Below are 15339 nucleotides of genomic sequence, written 5' to 3'. Positions count from 1 at the left end.
TATTTACTTTTTTATAATAATTCCCATTTTGTAGACTCTGGCTGGTAAGAAGGATAAGTAATTTTGCTTTTCTTTTTCCCCCGATAGCTTATGATTAAGCCTGTTAATGTCATTTTAGAAAGTTTATGTAGCTATTAGCATTAACGTTTCCTGTAGGGAATATTTTCTTGAGCATTATTGATATTACATTTTAAGATTTGTTTGCGTGTATATGCAGAAGTGCAGTGTGATTGCCGGGGTGGGGGCGGTGGGGTGCGGAGGGTTGGGTGGAAGTGGAAGAGGGTATGGGGGGATAAAAGCTGATGGAAAAAAATTAAATTAAATTTTTTTAAAAAGCGCTTATAATATTTATTCATTAGGAGCTTTCCTTATTAATACTTTCCTCCTACTGAGGAACTTAATAGTTTTTCCAGATTATTTTACATGAACTTATAGTTAACGTACAGGAGAAATGCAAAGGCAATTAATACTTATTTCTTCTTTTGTCACAGGATCAGCGGCAAACTGAATCCATCCAGTTGCTGCAGGCTCAGCTGACCAACATGACACAGCTTGTATCAAACTTATCAGCAACAGTAGCAGAATTGAAACGGGAGGTAATTATTGTATTTTAAGACAGTGCATATGTAGAGGTTGTCATAAAAGCAGGTGTGTTAAAAACATGGTATCTAGCATTAGCTGGTTTGGCTCAGTGGATAGAGCATTGGCCTGCGGACTGAGGGGTCCTGGGTTCGATTCTGGTCAGGGCACATGCCCGGATTGCTGGCTCGATCCCCAGTAGCGGAAATACAGGAGGCAGTCAATCGATGGTTCTCATCATTAATGTTTCTCTCTCTCTCCCTCTCCCTTCCTCTCTGAAATTAATAAAAATATATTTTTTAAAAAAGAACATGGTATCTAAGAACTTTCACCAAACAAAATTGTCATTTATAGAGAACTTTTCAGAAAATAAGAATGTGGCATTTTAAAGTTTTGGAAATAATTAATTATCATAATCTTTTGGAAAACATGGCTTTCATAGTTTAGGTCTTACCTATAATACAGTTAGTTATAAAACCATTCTTTTAGGCCTTTTGCAAACCATTGATAGTTGCAACACACACTTCATTTTCAGTTCAAAAAGGCTCGAGTTACTTAACAAAGGAAACATTTCATTGATTTAGTAAGTATTTGTTGAGCAACCAGTACATGTGAGGTATGAGTTTTACCGTCCCAGGTTGGGACACACAGCAGTGAATAGTCCCTGGCCTTATAGTAAACATGGGGAGGACAGTGGCATAAAAAATGGTGAGATGTGGGTGTGGGGAGTGGCGGTGATAAGGGTTGCAGCTGTAGCCAGAGCGATGTTGGGAGGCTTATCTGAGGAGGTAGCATTACTCAAGAGGAGTTAGCAGTCAAACAGAGGTTGGGGTCAGAACGAACCTGTTACTAGACGAACTAGAGTAAAGAACTTAGGTTAGAAACTGATTTGTTTAAGTGCAGAAAGAAAGTTGGTGTGACTGAGTGAATGAGAGAAGTGAGTTCAGGATATTGCAGGAGCCCAGTCATGTAGGCCTTTGTAGGCAATTTAAATTTGAATTTTATTCTAATAATTGCAAGTCATTGGCAAGTATTACCTAAAGAACTGACCATGGGTCATCTCATTGACAAGACTTTGAGAAAGTCCCCATTTATTGCTCTGTGGAGAGTTATCTCTTGGGGAACAGCAAGAGCAGAAAAAGGAGGAAACTTAGGAGGCTGTGGCAGTGGCCAGGTGAGGGGATGTCGGCTTGGACTAAGATTTTAGATGTGGAGAAGAGTGTGAAGTTGTTGAATTCAAGATGTATTTAAGAGGAGAAAGACAAGCCTTGCTGAAAGATTGGGTGTGTGGGGTAAGGAATTGATGATCCCCAGATTTTTGGTTTAGATAACTAGGCGATTGGTGGTTCAGTTTTATAAGATGGGAAAGACCAGGTAAGAGCACGATTTTTTTCTCTCAAGGAGGAGATAGTGCAAATGGAAAGACAAAACAAATGTGACAGAATGTTAACAATTGGTGAAAGGCACAAGTATGTTCATTAAACTACTTTCAAAACTTTTCCATAGGTTAGAAAATTTCAGTGAATTGGGGAAAAAAAGAGAAACATTGTCATGGCAGTACGTTTCAAAGAGCAGACCCTGCATTATGATTATGAAGCAAATTAAGAAAATGTTTAGATTTGTCATTTGAATTTTAAATCCCACTATGATTTTCCTAGTATGATTTTTAAAGTACTACTATTCTCCCTTCTCATCTCAGGTTTCAGATCGGCAGAGCTATCTCATCACTTCTTTGGTTCTTTGTGTGGTCTTGGGATTGATGCTTTGTATGCAGCGCTGTCGAAACACCTCTCAATTTGATGGAGATTACAGTTCAAGACTTCCTAAAAGTAATCAGTATCCAAGCCCTAAAAGGTAATGTCAGTATTATATTTCATTTTTTTTTTTTACTATTCTTTTTATATTTTTGAGAATTTGGGGTAAATGGATATTGAGTTCATTTCTTAGCGAATGATCCTTACATTTTTTTTACATGTATTAGCAATAACGAGTGTTACCTTAGAGATTATTCTTATGTGGTATGTACAGCTCTCAGTAGCTTCCATCTAGCCCCAACTACAGAGTAAATTACATGTAGTGTACTCATTGTGTTCTCTGTTGGTTTTTCTTAATGTGTTAGATGTTTCTCTTCCTATGATGATATGAATTTGAAAAGGAGAACTTCATTTCCACTCATCAGATCCAAGTCCCTACAGTTAACTGGAAAAGAAGGTAGGTGTTTATGGATATGTAATTTGTACATATATATATGTAAACATGAATCTAGCTTACATGGGATAAGTATAACATCAGTGTTGTGTTGGAGACCATCTGCAACAAATAATGGGTATAGTCAAAAGCCACCTATCATTTTCACACTTTATATCTATCTCTGTTCCTGAAAGCCCAGAGGGTGGGAGGGGCTGAGTTTAATGAGCCATTGGTAGCTTTTTTTGCACTTGCTCCTGTTTAGAAGTATTTCTTTTTAGAAAGGGATGTTTGAGACAGTTCATCAGATATGGAAAACCTGAATGTGCTCCCATAGCATCCTGTGCTTATCTGCTTCCTCTTCTTGTACAGGTAGGACTCCTTTTGCCTCTAGTTTAGGACTATGAGGCAATTCTGAAAAAAATCTGGTCTTTTTCTTTTTTAAAGCTCAGAGTCTATAATAGCATTTCATTTTCATTGGCTAATACTCAATGAATGCTTAAATTTCAATGAATAGATGTGTACTGAGTGGCTGTTTTTCTATGTTAGTACTTTTTAAAGGTAATGCTTTAATTAGTGCTTACTAAGAGAGTTATCCTTATAGCAATATTAAAATAACCAAACTAATGATGTATTTCAGTTAGCAGTGCTTTCTTAATCATTGGCTTCTCTCTTTCTTTAGGATTTAGTAACCAAGCAGCCTATTTCAATTGATTATATTATTCAAGTAATAATTCCTGAGCTTTATTGGTTTGCTATTACCACAAAGGTTTACAGACTTAACCCATTACATGTGTGTTTACTTAGGACTAGTAACTTTCTTTCTCCTTCCTCCTTCCTCCTTCCTCCTCCCTCCTTTTTTTATATCTTTTTTTCTTCTTTTGGCCGATATGTCTGCTTGCATCTGAAAATTTTAATTGAAATATCTCCAGAACTTTTTCATTTTGTAAATCTAAAATTCTACATACATTATATAGCTCCCTTTCCCCCCCTTCATCCAGCCCCTGGTAATCACCACTGTGTTTTCTGTTTTTCTGAACTTAACTACTTTAGATACCTCATGTATATGAGATCATATAGTAGTTGTCTCTCTGTGACTGGCTTATTTCACTTAGCACAGTGTCTTCAAGGTTCATTCATGTCATAGCATGTGACAGGATTTCCTTAATTTTTAAGACTGAATAATATTTCCATTATACATATATGCCACGTAGTGTTTATTCATCTGTTATTAGGCATTTGGGTTGTTTCCACTCTTGGCTGTTGTGAATGTTGTCAGTATGAATTTGAGTGTGCAAAGATCTCTTCACGACCTTGCTTTCAGTTCTTCTGGACATATACCCAGAAGTAGGATTGCTGGATCATATGGTAGTTCTACTTTTTGAGGAACCTTTGTATTGTTTTCCATTTTACAATCCTACCACCATTGTGTAGTGGTTTCAGTTTTCTTCATATCCTCATCAACACTTGTCTTCTGTTTTGTTTTGTTTTGTTTTGTTTTGTTTTTATAGTAACTGTCCTAATGGGTATGAGGTAGTATAACTCACTCTGGTTAGATTTCATTTCTCTGATGATGAGTAATGGTGAGCATCTTTTCATGTGCCTGTTGACTATTTATAAATCATACTCAAACCCTTTTCCCATTTTTAAATTGGGCTATTTTTTTGTTGTTTAATTGTAGGAGTTCTTTATATATTCTGAATATTAACCCCTTATCGGATATATGATTTGCAAATACTCACATTTCTTAGGTTGCCTTTTTAATTTCTCACCTGAGGATATGTTTTTATTGATTTTTTTAGAAAGAGAAGAAGGGGAGGGGGAGAGAAACATGAATGTAAGAGAGAAACATTGATCAATGGCCTCTCCTATACCTGCCCCCACTGGGGATTGAACCCACAACCTAAGTATGTGCCTGACTAGGAATCAAACCTGTCATGTACAGGACAATGTCCAACCAACTGAGCCACCTGGCCAGGGCCATAAGTAGACATTTTTCTTTTTTAAAAAATATTTTTATTGATTGCAGAGAGGAAGGGAGAGGGAGAGAGAGATAGAAACATCTATGATGAGAGAGAATCATTTATTGCCTCCTGCACGTCCCACACTGGAATCAAGCCTGCAACCCAGGCATGTGCCCTGACTGGGAATCGAACCATGACCTCCTGGTTCATAGGTCGATGCTCAACCACTGAGCCATGCTGGCTGGCCATGTGTAAGTTGACTTTTGAATCTGTTTTGATTGTGTTCCTGATAGACAAAAGTGTTTACGTTTGACATAGTCCCTTTGTCTATTTTTGGTTTTGCTGCCTGTACTTTAGATGTCATATATTCAAGAAATCATTGCCTCCCTTGCCAGTGTGGCTCAGTTGGTTGAGTGTCATCCTATGTACCAAGAGGTCACTGCAGGAGGCAGCCGATTAATGTTTCTCTCTCTCCCTCTCACTTCCTCTCTCTAAAAAAAGCAATAAAAACATTAAATTATTGCCAAGTCCAATGTCATTTTCTTTTAGAAATGTCATAGTTTTAGGTCATATGTTTAGGTCTTCATTTTGAGTTAATAAGGTGTGAGGTTGTGAGGTAAGGGTCCAAGTTCAGTTTTTTGCATATAGATATCCAGTTTTTTCAGCACCATTTATTAAAGAGACTTTCCTTTCCGTGGTGAGTAGCCTTGTCACCTTTGTTGAAGATTATTTGACCATATGTGTGAGGGTTTATTTCTGGGCTTTTAAAAAATCCCATTGGTCTATTTGTCTGTCTTTATGCCAGGTTATTTTGGATTTTCTGGGAAAACAGGCATATCTTTTTTAAATTCCTCTTTAAATTTGTTGGGCATTTTGAATCTCTGAATTGATATCTTTTTATCATACTGGGAAATTCTTAGCTACCCCCCCCCCCGCCCCCCAATACTACCTCTGCCTTATTTTAGAATCTCCATTTCATTAAATGTGTTAGTCCTTCCCTCTGTATCCCCTTTGTCTCCTAAACTCCTCTTATCTCCCATCTTTTTTCTTTTTTGTGTGCTATATTTTGGATGATTTCTTCTGATCTGTTTTCCAGGCCATACCTGTTTATAGTCCACTATTAAATTCATCCATTGACTTTTAAATATCAGTTATTTTCCATTTCTAGGAGTTCTTTTAGTATTTTTTAAACATCTAGGTCCTTTTGTTTTATGTTTCTTGAAGATGTTTTTAAACTTGTTTTTTTATTTAAATATATAATAAGTGTAACTATTTATAGTCTATGTTTGATCATTCTAATATCTTCAAATTTTAAAAATCTATTCGTTAGTTGTCTTTGCAGACTCTTGCTCAGGTGCTTTTTAGGTTTGTGTGCGTGGTTATCCGTGTGTTAATCCTTCTCTTTGAAAAGTTATTTATAGGGACAGTCTGAGTGCTAATATGTAGGAGAATTTGTGTTTGCTTTACATTCAGGAAAACTTTACACTCATGGCTCGAGCCTTGTTGGACCACCAGGTGATGGGGATTTGGACAGTCACTCTATGGGTTCATTCTTTCCCTGAGGGTCTAGTCGTTTGGAGTCCCAGCTTATCGTTGGGGAGTCAGAGGGGATGTTACAAACTGCTGCTTTGAGTGGGCCCTGGGGTTTGATTTTTGACGTATTCCCTTATGCTGCCACCAAAACTCAAGTCTGCATATTCTTGCATTGGCATATGCTCTCTGGACAAAAATGACTTTTGTGGTCCGCTTGACTTTTTGGATTCCTACTTTTCCTTTGATTTTGATCTGGGGATTGCTCCCTTATCTTGGCAGCTTTTGAATGCTTTTAGTGATTAAAAAATCCATCATATTTAGTTGCTTTCATTGGAGAGGTTGTTCTGAATAACACTAACACCCACTCCAAAAGTAGACATAATGTTTTTTGAAAAAACAATTTGAGTGAGAATAGTAAGCTGATAGAAATGACTGTTTGAGGAATGGTTAGATTTTTTTATATATTTGATGACTTTCTCAATAAACTTCTAGGACATAATGTAAAAATATAATTGGTTGAATCATGTTATTAATAAATTTCTGGCATCTGAAGTTTCTTAGTGAATTTTCTCCTTACAAATTTCTGCCTCTGTCATACCACAGATCCTTTACTCTTAATTGTCTCAAAGGGACTAAAATCTCATAGCCCCTCTTGTGTATATGTGTTTATCGTGTCCACGTGGGTAGCATAGGGCTGTCCTGAATGTGCTTGAAGTAATGAAATTTTAGAAACCTAAAACTAGTATTTCCAATTTACTCACCATGCCAGAGTGATCACTCATTACACTTTGGTCATTTATATTGCATGTTCAGGCTGTTTTTAGGTTTTGGAGTTCATAGTTTTGATTATAGTAAATCATAGTAATAAACAATTAGAAAAAAGTCTTAGATCTGGTTTTGTGTATGTGTTCCTCTGACTTTCATACGTGGTCATAGCTGCTTGTTGCACAGTGTTGACCCACATTTGTGGCACGGTGTAGAGGTTAGTCTTTTAGGAAAAAAGATGATCTGTAGGTTTGGTATTAGCGTACTGGTGATGTTATTTTCTCAACAGGTAAGAGGGGAGGACTGGGCCTAACTGTTGGCCGATAGTCAGCTGGTAAAGACTGAGAGAAGGGGACCAAGCACAAAATAAGAATGGAACCATCTCCCACCTTGCTCCTGCCTTGTTTCTCTTGATTTACTAATTTAAAATGCATAAATACATGGTTAAGTTTCTTTTAGGAAAAATCCCTAAGGGATAATATAGTATTTTATTGTGTTTAATTTTAACCTAACATGCTTTACATGTACTTTTTATTCTTATTTATAGTAGACCCAAATGCTTTGTACATTGTAGAACCCCTCAAGTTCTCTCCAGAAAAAAAGGTAATATTTTGTTTCTTTTTAAGTGTCATGGTTGGCTATGTAGTAGTAGATGAAGAAGTTGGTTTGAACGGTTTATTATAACCTTTAAGTGGTACTTAAATTACTCTTCCTTTCCAGTCATGGTAATGATATAAATCAGTGTTTACAAGGGTCAGCAGACTACTATCTGTAAGCCATGGCTGGCCTGTGGCATATTTCATATGAATCTGGAGCAGTTTTTAAAAGGTTTTAAAGTAAAAAAGAACATGCCGAGACAGATGAGTGACCTGAAAGCCTAAGATCATTATGTGTGAAAGCGCGCTGATTCCTGGCTGGTAATCATGGATGGAGGGCCAGTGCATGTCAGGCACAGAGCCTCATTTTTAATGTTATTTATTTATTATTTTTTAAATCCTCACCTGAGGATACTTTTTAATTGACTCTAGAGCAGCGGTTCTCAACCTATGGGTCGTGATCCCTTTGGGGGTCGAACGACCCTTTCACAGGGGCCGCCTAAGACCATCGGAAAACACATATATAATTACATATTGTTTTTGTGATTAATCACTATGCTTTAATTATGTTCAATTTGTAACAATGAAAATACATCCTGCATATCAGATATTTACATTACGATTCATAACAGTAGCAAAATTACAGTTATGAAGTAGCAACGAAAATAATTTTTTTAAAATATATTTTATTGATTTTTCACAGGAAGGGAGAGAGATAGTTAGAAACATCGATGAGAGAGAAACATCGATCAGCTGCCTCCTGTACATCTCCCACTGAGGATGTGCCTGCAACCCAGGTACATGCCCCTGACCGGAATCGAACCTGGGACCTTTCAGTCCACAGGCCGACGCTCCATCCACTGAGCCAAACCGGTTTCGGCCAGCGAAAATAATTTTATGGTTGGGGGTCACCACAACATGAAGAACTGTATTAAAGGGTCACGGCATTAGGAAGGTTAAGAACCTCTGCTTTAGAGAGAGTGGAAGGGGCAGAGAGAGAGGAACATTGATGTGAGAGAGAAACATCGACCAGTGCCTCACATATGAGCCCTGATTGAGAATGGAACCCACAACCTAGGTATGTGCCTGACTGGGAATCAAACCTGCAACATTTTGGTGTACAGGATAACGCTCCAACCAACTGAGCCACCTGGCTAGGGCACAACCTCATTTTATAAGCAGTTTTGTCTTTTTGTGACCAGTAGGTGGCAAAACTCAGAATAGACTTAAGCTTTTTTGTTTCTAAAGCCTGGGCTTTTTCCATTTTGCCTCTCCAAGTAAGTTGTGCTCATCTTGATTAGAGGAGATTGTAGGTGAAAGAATGTGGGCTTTAGAGTCAGAGAGCCTAGGATTCAGTCACAGCTTGGCTACTTACTATGTTATGAGTTGGCAGGGACCCAAAACCAGGGATAAAATCCTCACCTCTCAGGGTTGGTGAGTAAGATGTACCTGAAAGCAGCTAGTATAATATCTGGTGCATCATAGGTATTCAGATGTGAGTTAGCATCCCCATATCTATATTCAGAGATGGCAGTGAGAGCTTTTACTGAGTGGCATTTACTAAGTAGGAAGGTAATGAAGGTATTTACAAAATAGACCATTGTTACTTTTCACCAGGAGGTGGCACTTCTCCTCCATTAGCTCCGTTCTCTAGATGTTTGATGAGGTAGCTAACTATTGGAGGTCTAATTCCTACCCCTTCTTTTACTTGTGTTATAGAAGAAACGCTGCAAGTACAAAACAGAAAAAATTGAGACCATAAAGCCAGCAGACCCATCACACCCTGTAGCCAATGGAGACATAAAAGGAAGGAAGCCCTTCACGAACCAGAGAGACTTTTCTCATGTGGGAGAAGTGTATCACTCTTCTTACAAGGGTCCTCCCTCGGAAGGGAGCTCGGAAACTTCGTCACAGTCAGAAGAGTCTTATTTTTGTGGCATTTCAGCTTGCACAAGTCTGTGCAATGGACAGTCCCAAAAGACAAAAACTGAGAAGAGGGCTTTAAAACGAAGGCGCTCCAAAGTCCAAGACCAAGGGAAGTTGATAAAGACTCTGATACAGACTAAGTCAGGGTCATTGCCGAGCCTGCATGACATCATCAAAGGAAACAAAGAGCTCACCGTGGGGACGTTTGGTGTGACAGCAGTCTCGGGACACATCTAGAATAATCGAACTTTTCATACTGGAGACTTTCTGTTGTTGTTCTTTAAAGAACAGTCTGTGGTATTTGAAGGGTTGAGGGGAGGGAGGAAATCATAATGGGAAACGTATTCAGAAATTATGGTTTCTGCCTTTTCAAAGTAGGTGGGATTGTGTCTGTCAGTCTTGGTCAATGCACTGCAGTTCTGCAAGGCTGATGACTTCCCACAAGGACAGTGGTGGAAATTTTTTAAAGACATTTTTCCACAGATTAATTACTGGTAGTTTGGAAGCCCAGTTTCCTGGGTGGGGTAGGAATGGAAGCCTGAACCTCTTCCTGTAGCTTTGTTCCTATTTCTTGCACCTTCCATATTTATGTGCCTTTTGTCTATTTATAATGCACTGGAAGAGGAGGGGGACTTTTCCTGTCATTTGATTTCTTTGATAACTTTGTTAGGTTTTTTTGAAGCTGCAAACACTACAAGGCTTTAAAGGGATCTGCTCCCGGAGCTCAGTAACGTGGGTCAGAAGGCGTGAAGAGCCTGCAGACTTGCCAAGTAGACTTCTGTTTAGCAAACTCACCTGAAACAAGCACTCGCTGGAATTTTTAAGTCTGTTTTTAGGTAAATGGTGATACTGTTAAATGTTGTTTTCATTTAATTTATTCACACTCGTTTTCAGTAGTTATTAACTCAATGAAGAAAACAAAACTACAAGATCTTTTCTTACAAATGACTGGTATTTGCAAATAAATTTTTTATAAATTCACCTTTTAAACATATATAACCACTGGTAAAGGTTTTCTGTAGCTACATTACATTTTAAACATTCACAGTAAGCACCAGTCCTGCAGACATTCCTTACTACAAATAGAAAATGTGAGCGTTTCTCTATGAGTCCAGGTCCCAGGTGACACAGTCCCTGCCCAGGGAGGTGCACAGAACCAGCCAGGGAGTTTGTCGAGCCTGTCAGAATTGGTCAAGTCACAGGGATTGCTAGTCCTCGGTGTTGGCTTTGTATTGGCTACAAATGTGCAGAGGTGTACATGTGTGCTGTCCATGTGTCTGTCTTCATTTTGTCCTTGTATTTCTTTAATTGGCAGAGACTGTATTTGTATGTATTTGTACATTAATGGGTGAAAGTGGAAAGTTTCTTTTTGAAAGGGAGAGAGTTGACCATTTTGTGTTGTCAGACTTAAGTTATAACTTATTGAGCACTTTTTGTAGTAACTGTTTAAACTTGTCTAATACCTTTCTGGGTATTGTTTGTAATGTGACTTATTTAAAGCCTTTTTTGTTTAAGTTGCTGCTTTAGATTAACAGTGTGTTTTCGGTGTTTGACATTTTTTCTCAGTCTGTACTAATTGTACATTAGCCATTCAGAGCAAGAGGGTCTGATTGCACAGAAACCCACTGAAGAGCGGTTCAGGGGAAGCAGAGGCAGAGCGAAGCCAAACACTGCAGCGCCTGGCCCTGTATAGGGCGACGCTCAGTGTGTAACCACGGAGCTGTAGTGCCGTTAGAAACTGTGAATTTCCAAATAAATCTGAACACTTGTCTTTATTAATTGTTGCCTCCTCTGTTCTTTGAAGGAGAATGTATAAATTTGTTACTCTGAACATAGATTTGTTGTTGCCACTTCAGAAACCAAGTTCAGCAGCATTCTGTTCCATAATTGGTCACATTTCCGCTAACTGCAAGCTGAACTGTGAACATTTTATTGCCATACGGTCACAATTTCATCCTTTCAAACACTAAAAGGAGGCCCTGAATTTTTATTTAGTAGATAGAATACATTTATATGCTTTTCTCCTATTAGGGGCTATCTTTACGACTACTCATTTAATTTTTCCACATCTAATTAGAGCATAGCATGTTAGGATTTGGTTTTATTTTTCTACTCTGAGATTATACCTAAATAAGGAAAAAAATGTGAAAATTGCTGTTAATAGACTTGTGCCTGGTAAGAAACAAAGCTATGTATATATGAACAGGGATGGGCAAAAAGTAGGTTTACAGTTGTGAGTACACGGAACATAATTTATTCTCATATTATTAAGTATTGTATTATTTTCCACACATTTTTTGACATTAACAACTGTAAACCTACTTTGCCCACCCCTGTATACAGCTGCTCCTTGCTAGTCCACTTCAGTCTCTACTTCTTATGTTAAATAAAGCATTAAGACAGTATAAAATAAGAAGAAACTGAGGGTTTGAAGAGCAAAGACACAAAGCAAAACACCTTTTAGTTGAATTTTTTAAAAAGTTGTACATGTAGCCGAAACCGGTTTGGCTCTGGATAGAGCGTTGGCCTGCGGACTGAAAGGTCCCAGGTTAGATTCCGGTCAAGGGCATGTACCTGGGTTGCGGGCATATCCCCAGTGGGAGATGTGCAGGAGGCAGCTGATCGATGTTTCTCTCTCATTGATGTTTCTAACTATCTCTCTCCCTTCCTCTCTGTAAAAAATCAATAAAAAAAAATATTAAAAAAAAAGTTGTACATGTAATTTGAGGAATTTTATTTTTTAAAAAATATTTTTTATTGATTTTTTTTTTTTTTTTACAGAGAGGAAGGGAGAAGGATAGAGAGTTAGAAACATCGATAAGAGAGAAACATCAGTCGCTGCCTCCTGCACACCCCCTACTGGGGATGTGCCTGCAACCAAGGTACATGCCCTTGACCGGAATCGAACCTGGGACCCTTCAGTTTGCAGGCCGACGCTCTATCCACTGAGCCAAACCAGTTAGGGCAGGAATTCATTTTATAAGGCTTATACAGAAAAACAGTTCTCTGCCAACACTATACCCCTGCTAAGTGTCCAGGAAAAGAAGGAAGAATGGGAATTGAACCTGCAAGCTTTTGGTGTATGGGATGACCCTCCAACCAACTGAGCTACCTGACCCATTGGCTTAGCTCTTAGGCTTGCCTTCTTTTCCCAATAATCTTATACCCAGTGTTTTCCTCTAAACTAGTATCTTTCCATATCATGTTGCCTAATTTAGCTGATTACTCTGAACTAATGGAGTCCATGACTTTTGGACTCCATTATGTGCTTCTAGTGGAGTTTTCCTGTCTTTGCTCTTCCCTGCTTTTGCTCTTCCCTGCATGAATCATAGGGGATTTACCTCCCCGGGTGCATATATTATCAGCTTTATGTCCAGCAATTTTCTGGGAGATGCTCTGTTTAATGGGTATAGAAAGAATGCCTGTAGCATGTTTATTAGATGAAAGTATATGAGTTTGCCGCGCCAGCACAGCCAAGGGTTCGGTGAGGCTGAGGAGGAGGGAGAGGAGGTGTGGGGCGGCAAAGGATTAAAGAAAAGACAGGCAAAGAGAATATAGCTGGGGCTTGGTGGATCTCCTGTGCCTGGATGAGGCCACAGAGAAGGATCCAGCCAGCAAGCCAAGGCTTTATTTCATAGAGAAAAACAAGGTAGTGGTCAACATAGTTACAATGTTCTTGTGAGTGTCACTTGTTTTGGCAGCACTTGCTGCAGCCCATTAGCTACCCAGGAAGGAACTAGGGAGAGTGATAAGGTTAACTCTAGAACCGCTCCCTACATATGAGTACTTCCAAAAGATATTTTGTTCAATGAGGTAAAGTAAAAATACTTCATGAACACAATTGACAGGCAGGGACTGCCATACCCTTGACCATAGGTGTCAGGAAGTTCACACAGGGCAATTCTAAGAACCAGGCAGCAATGAAGAGAAATGAGCAGCTTTCGCATCAGTGGTGAAGAGAAGTCTGCTCTGCCCAGGAGGAGGCAATCAGAATTCTTATTTATTGGGGTTTATGGAACTTTAAAAGAGGAAGTACAAAAATGACTCAAAATCCCCACATGAAAAAGAATATTGATTTGAGGGAGCAGGAGATGCTAATGCACATCACATCAAAGAGGCTCTAAGTAAAAATAACAAGCAGCGCAGCAGAGAACGGAAACTGTGGCTCTCCCCCCACCCCCAAGAGTCTCTGATCTCCCCCTACAACCCCAAAAAACCGTGCACACGTATCACAGGAGCCCCATTTGAACTTGAGCCCTGGTCAGTGTGTGTGTCTGTCCCAGAGCAATCGAGCTCATCAAGTCACTCAGAAATGCCTGCACTATTTACTGCAGAGCCCTGAGGCCTGTCCTAGGCTAGCTCTTGGAGCATTGCTGCTTGCCTATTATAGTTCCATCAACTAAGTAAAACTGGGCATTTCAGTGTGTTTATTTTTTCACTGTAGCATAGATCAGTTTAGAGCCATCTCTGCTGGCTATTGGATTGCAAACATTATAAGTTACCAGGAATGAGAGTCTGAGCCTGGTGCCGACCAGATTACCTTCAGTCAATCCTGTGCTGACTATAAATTGATTCATACTATTTATGACAAATGTCAGTCTATTGCTGAACAGACGCTGTGCATTGAATTTTCGTTCTACCACAGTTACCATACTTAAAGATAATCTATACGTGAAATCTGAGAAATTATTTTTTAAGTTGATTTGACAGAGATACTGATTTGTTGTTCACTTATTCATGCATTATTTGTTGCTTCTTGTATGTACCTTGACTGGGGATCAAACCCTCAACTTTGGCATATTGGGTCGATGCTTTATCCAACTGAGCTACCTGGCCAGGGCCAAAGGAAATGATTTCTTGTCCTCAAGATTATCACTGAGGAACATTGCTAATAATTCTATACCTCTTGTAAGAGGAATTATAGATGCAAACTTCACTGGTAAGGAGCTGAACTAATTTTCCCCAAATCTGTAATCTAACCCCTGTTGAGATCATAGCTTGTGTTTGAGATGGTGGCTAGTTGGGATTGGCTGTGATTGTAGGTCTTTATGGATTATCTTGGGCTAATCAACTGAATTAACTTCGGTTTCTAAAACCTATGAGCACCATAGGAATCTTTTAATCTCTTTCAGAGGGCAATGCGAGTCACTTTGTTCTTCACTGCCTTTCTCCATAGAGGACATAGAAGAAATTTTCAAAATGAAAGTATAAGAAAAACCTACTAGTTTTTTATAGTAAATGGGATGCAAGAAACTAGAGACACAAATGACCAGGGAGACTGGGTCAGAAGGCTGGATCAAGGACAAGATCAATCCTCATAGGCATTTATGGCAGGTAAATAATGACTATCCCTCACACACAAACAAGTATTCACATCCAAGAGGTAAGCTACCTGGGGAGCTACTTGAGTAACTCGAGACTGAGGACACGTGGAATTCGTTTCTTGTCTTTCTAGAGGCTCCTCAGATGGTGTTCCAGGTAATGTGTCTGGGGGGCGGGGAGGGGGGCGGTGAGGGGGAGGGCATGTGGGGTAGAATGGGAACCTCTGCCCAAGAACCCTGGGTTTTATAACTTGTGATAGGTTGTCTCTCAGTCCTCAGGAGGGGGAGGGCATCTGTCACAGAGATTTATTTCCTGCTTTAAGGGGCACAGAGCAGTCAGCGAGTTCTTCCCACTGCTGCTGCTTTTTAGGTGACTTTAGTGCAAAATAACCCATATGCCATTGTGGGATATCTTGGGGCAGACCAGGGTCCCAACACTATCATGGTAGAATTTTTTATTTTATTGAA

General features: G+C 39.2%; 1 protein-coding gene across 7 annotated transcripts in view; it reads left to right on the top strand.

The window, feature by feature from the left end:
* Window positions 1-11329, top strand: part of SUCO (SUN domain containing ossification factor) — a 52538-nt gene extending 41209 nt beyond the window's left edge. For 5 of the 7 annotated variants that reach the window (XM_059673632.1, XM_059673633.1, XM_059673634.1 and 2 more), the window contains 5 exons: window positions 492-596; window positions 2279-2433; window positions 2699-2790; window positions 7576-7631; window positions 9344-11329. In XM_059673632.1, the coding sequence (XP_059529615.1) occupies window positions 492-596; window positions 2279-2433; window positions 2699-2790; window positions 7576-7631; window positions 9344-9787 (852 nt within the window). In that variant the 3' untranslated portion in view covers window positions 9788-11329. Of the gene's footprint in view, window positions 1-491; window positions 597-2278; window positions 2434-2698; window positions 2791-3047; window positions 3139-7575; window positions 7632-9343 lie in introns of all 7 variants that reach the window. The other 2 variants (XR_009449794.1, XM_059673631.1) reach the window with 2 other exon arrangements.
* The last annotated feature ends 4010 nt before the right edge of the window (window positions 11330-15339 follow it).

This window comes from Myotis daubentonii, chromosome 18 (genome assembly GCF_963259705.1).
Source record: "Myotis daubentonii chromosome 18, mMyoDau2.1, whole genome shotgun sequence".
NCBI lineage: Eukaryota > Metazoa > Chordata > Mammalia > Chiroptera > Vespertilionidae > Myotis > Myotis daubentonii.
The sequence above is the reverse complement of the archived record's forward strand: the minus strand, read 5'-3'. Positions and strand labels throughout refer to the sequence as shown.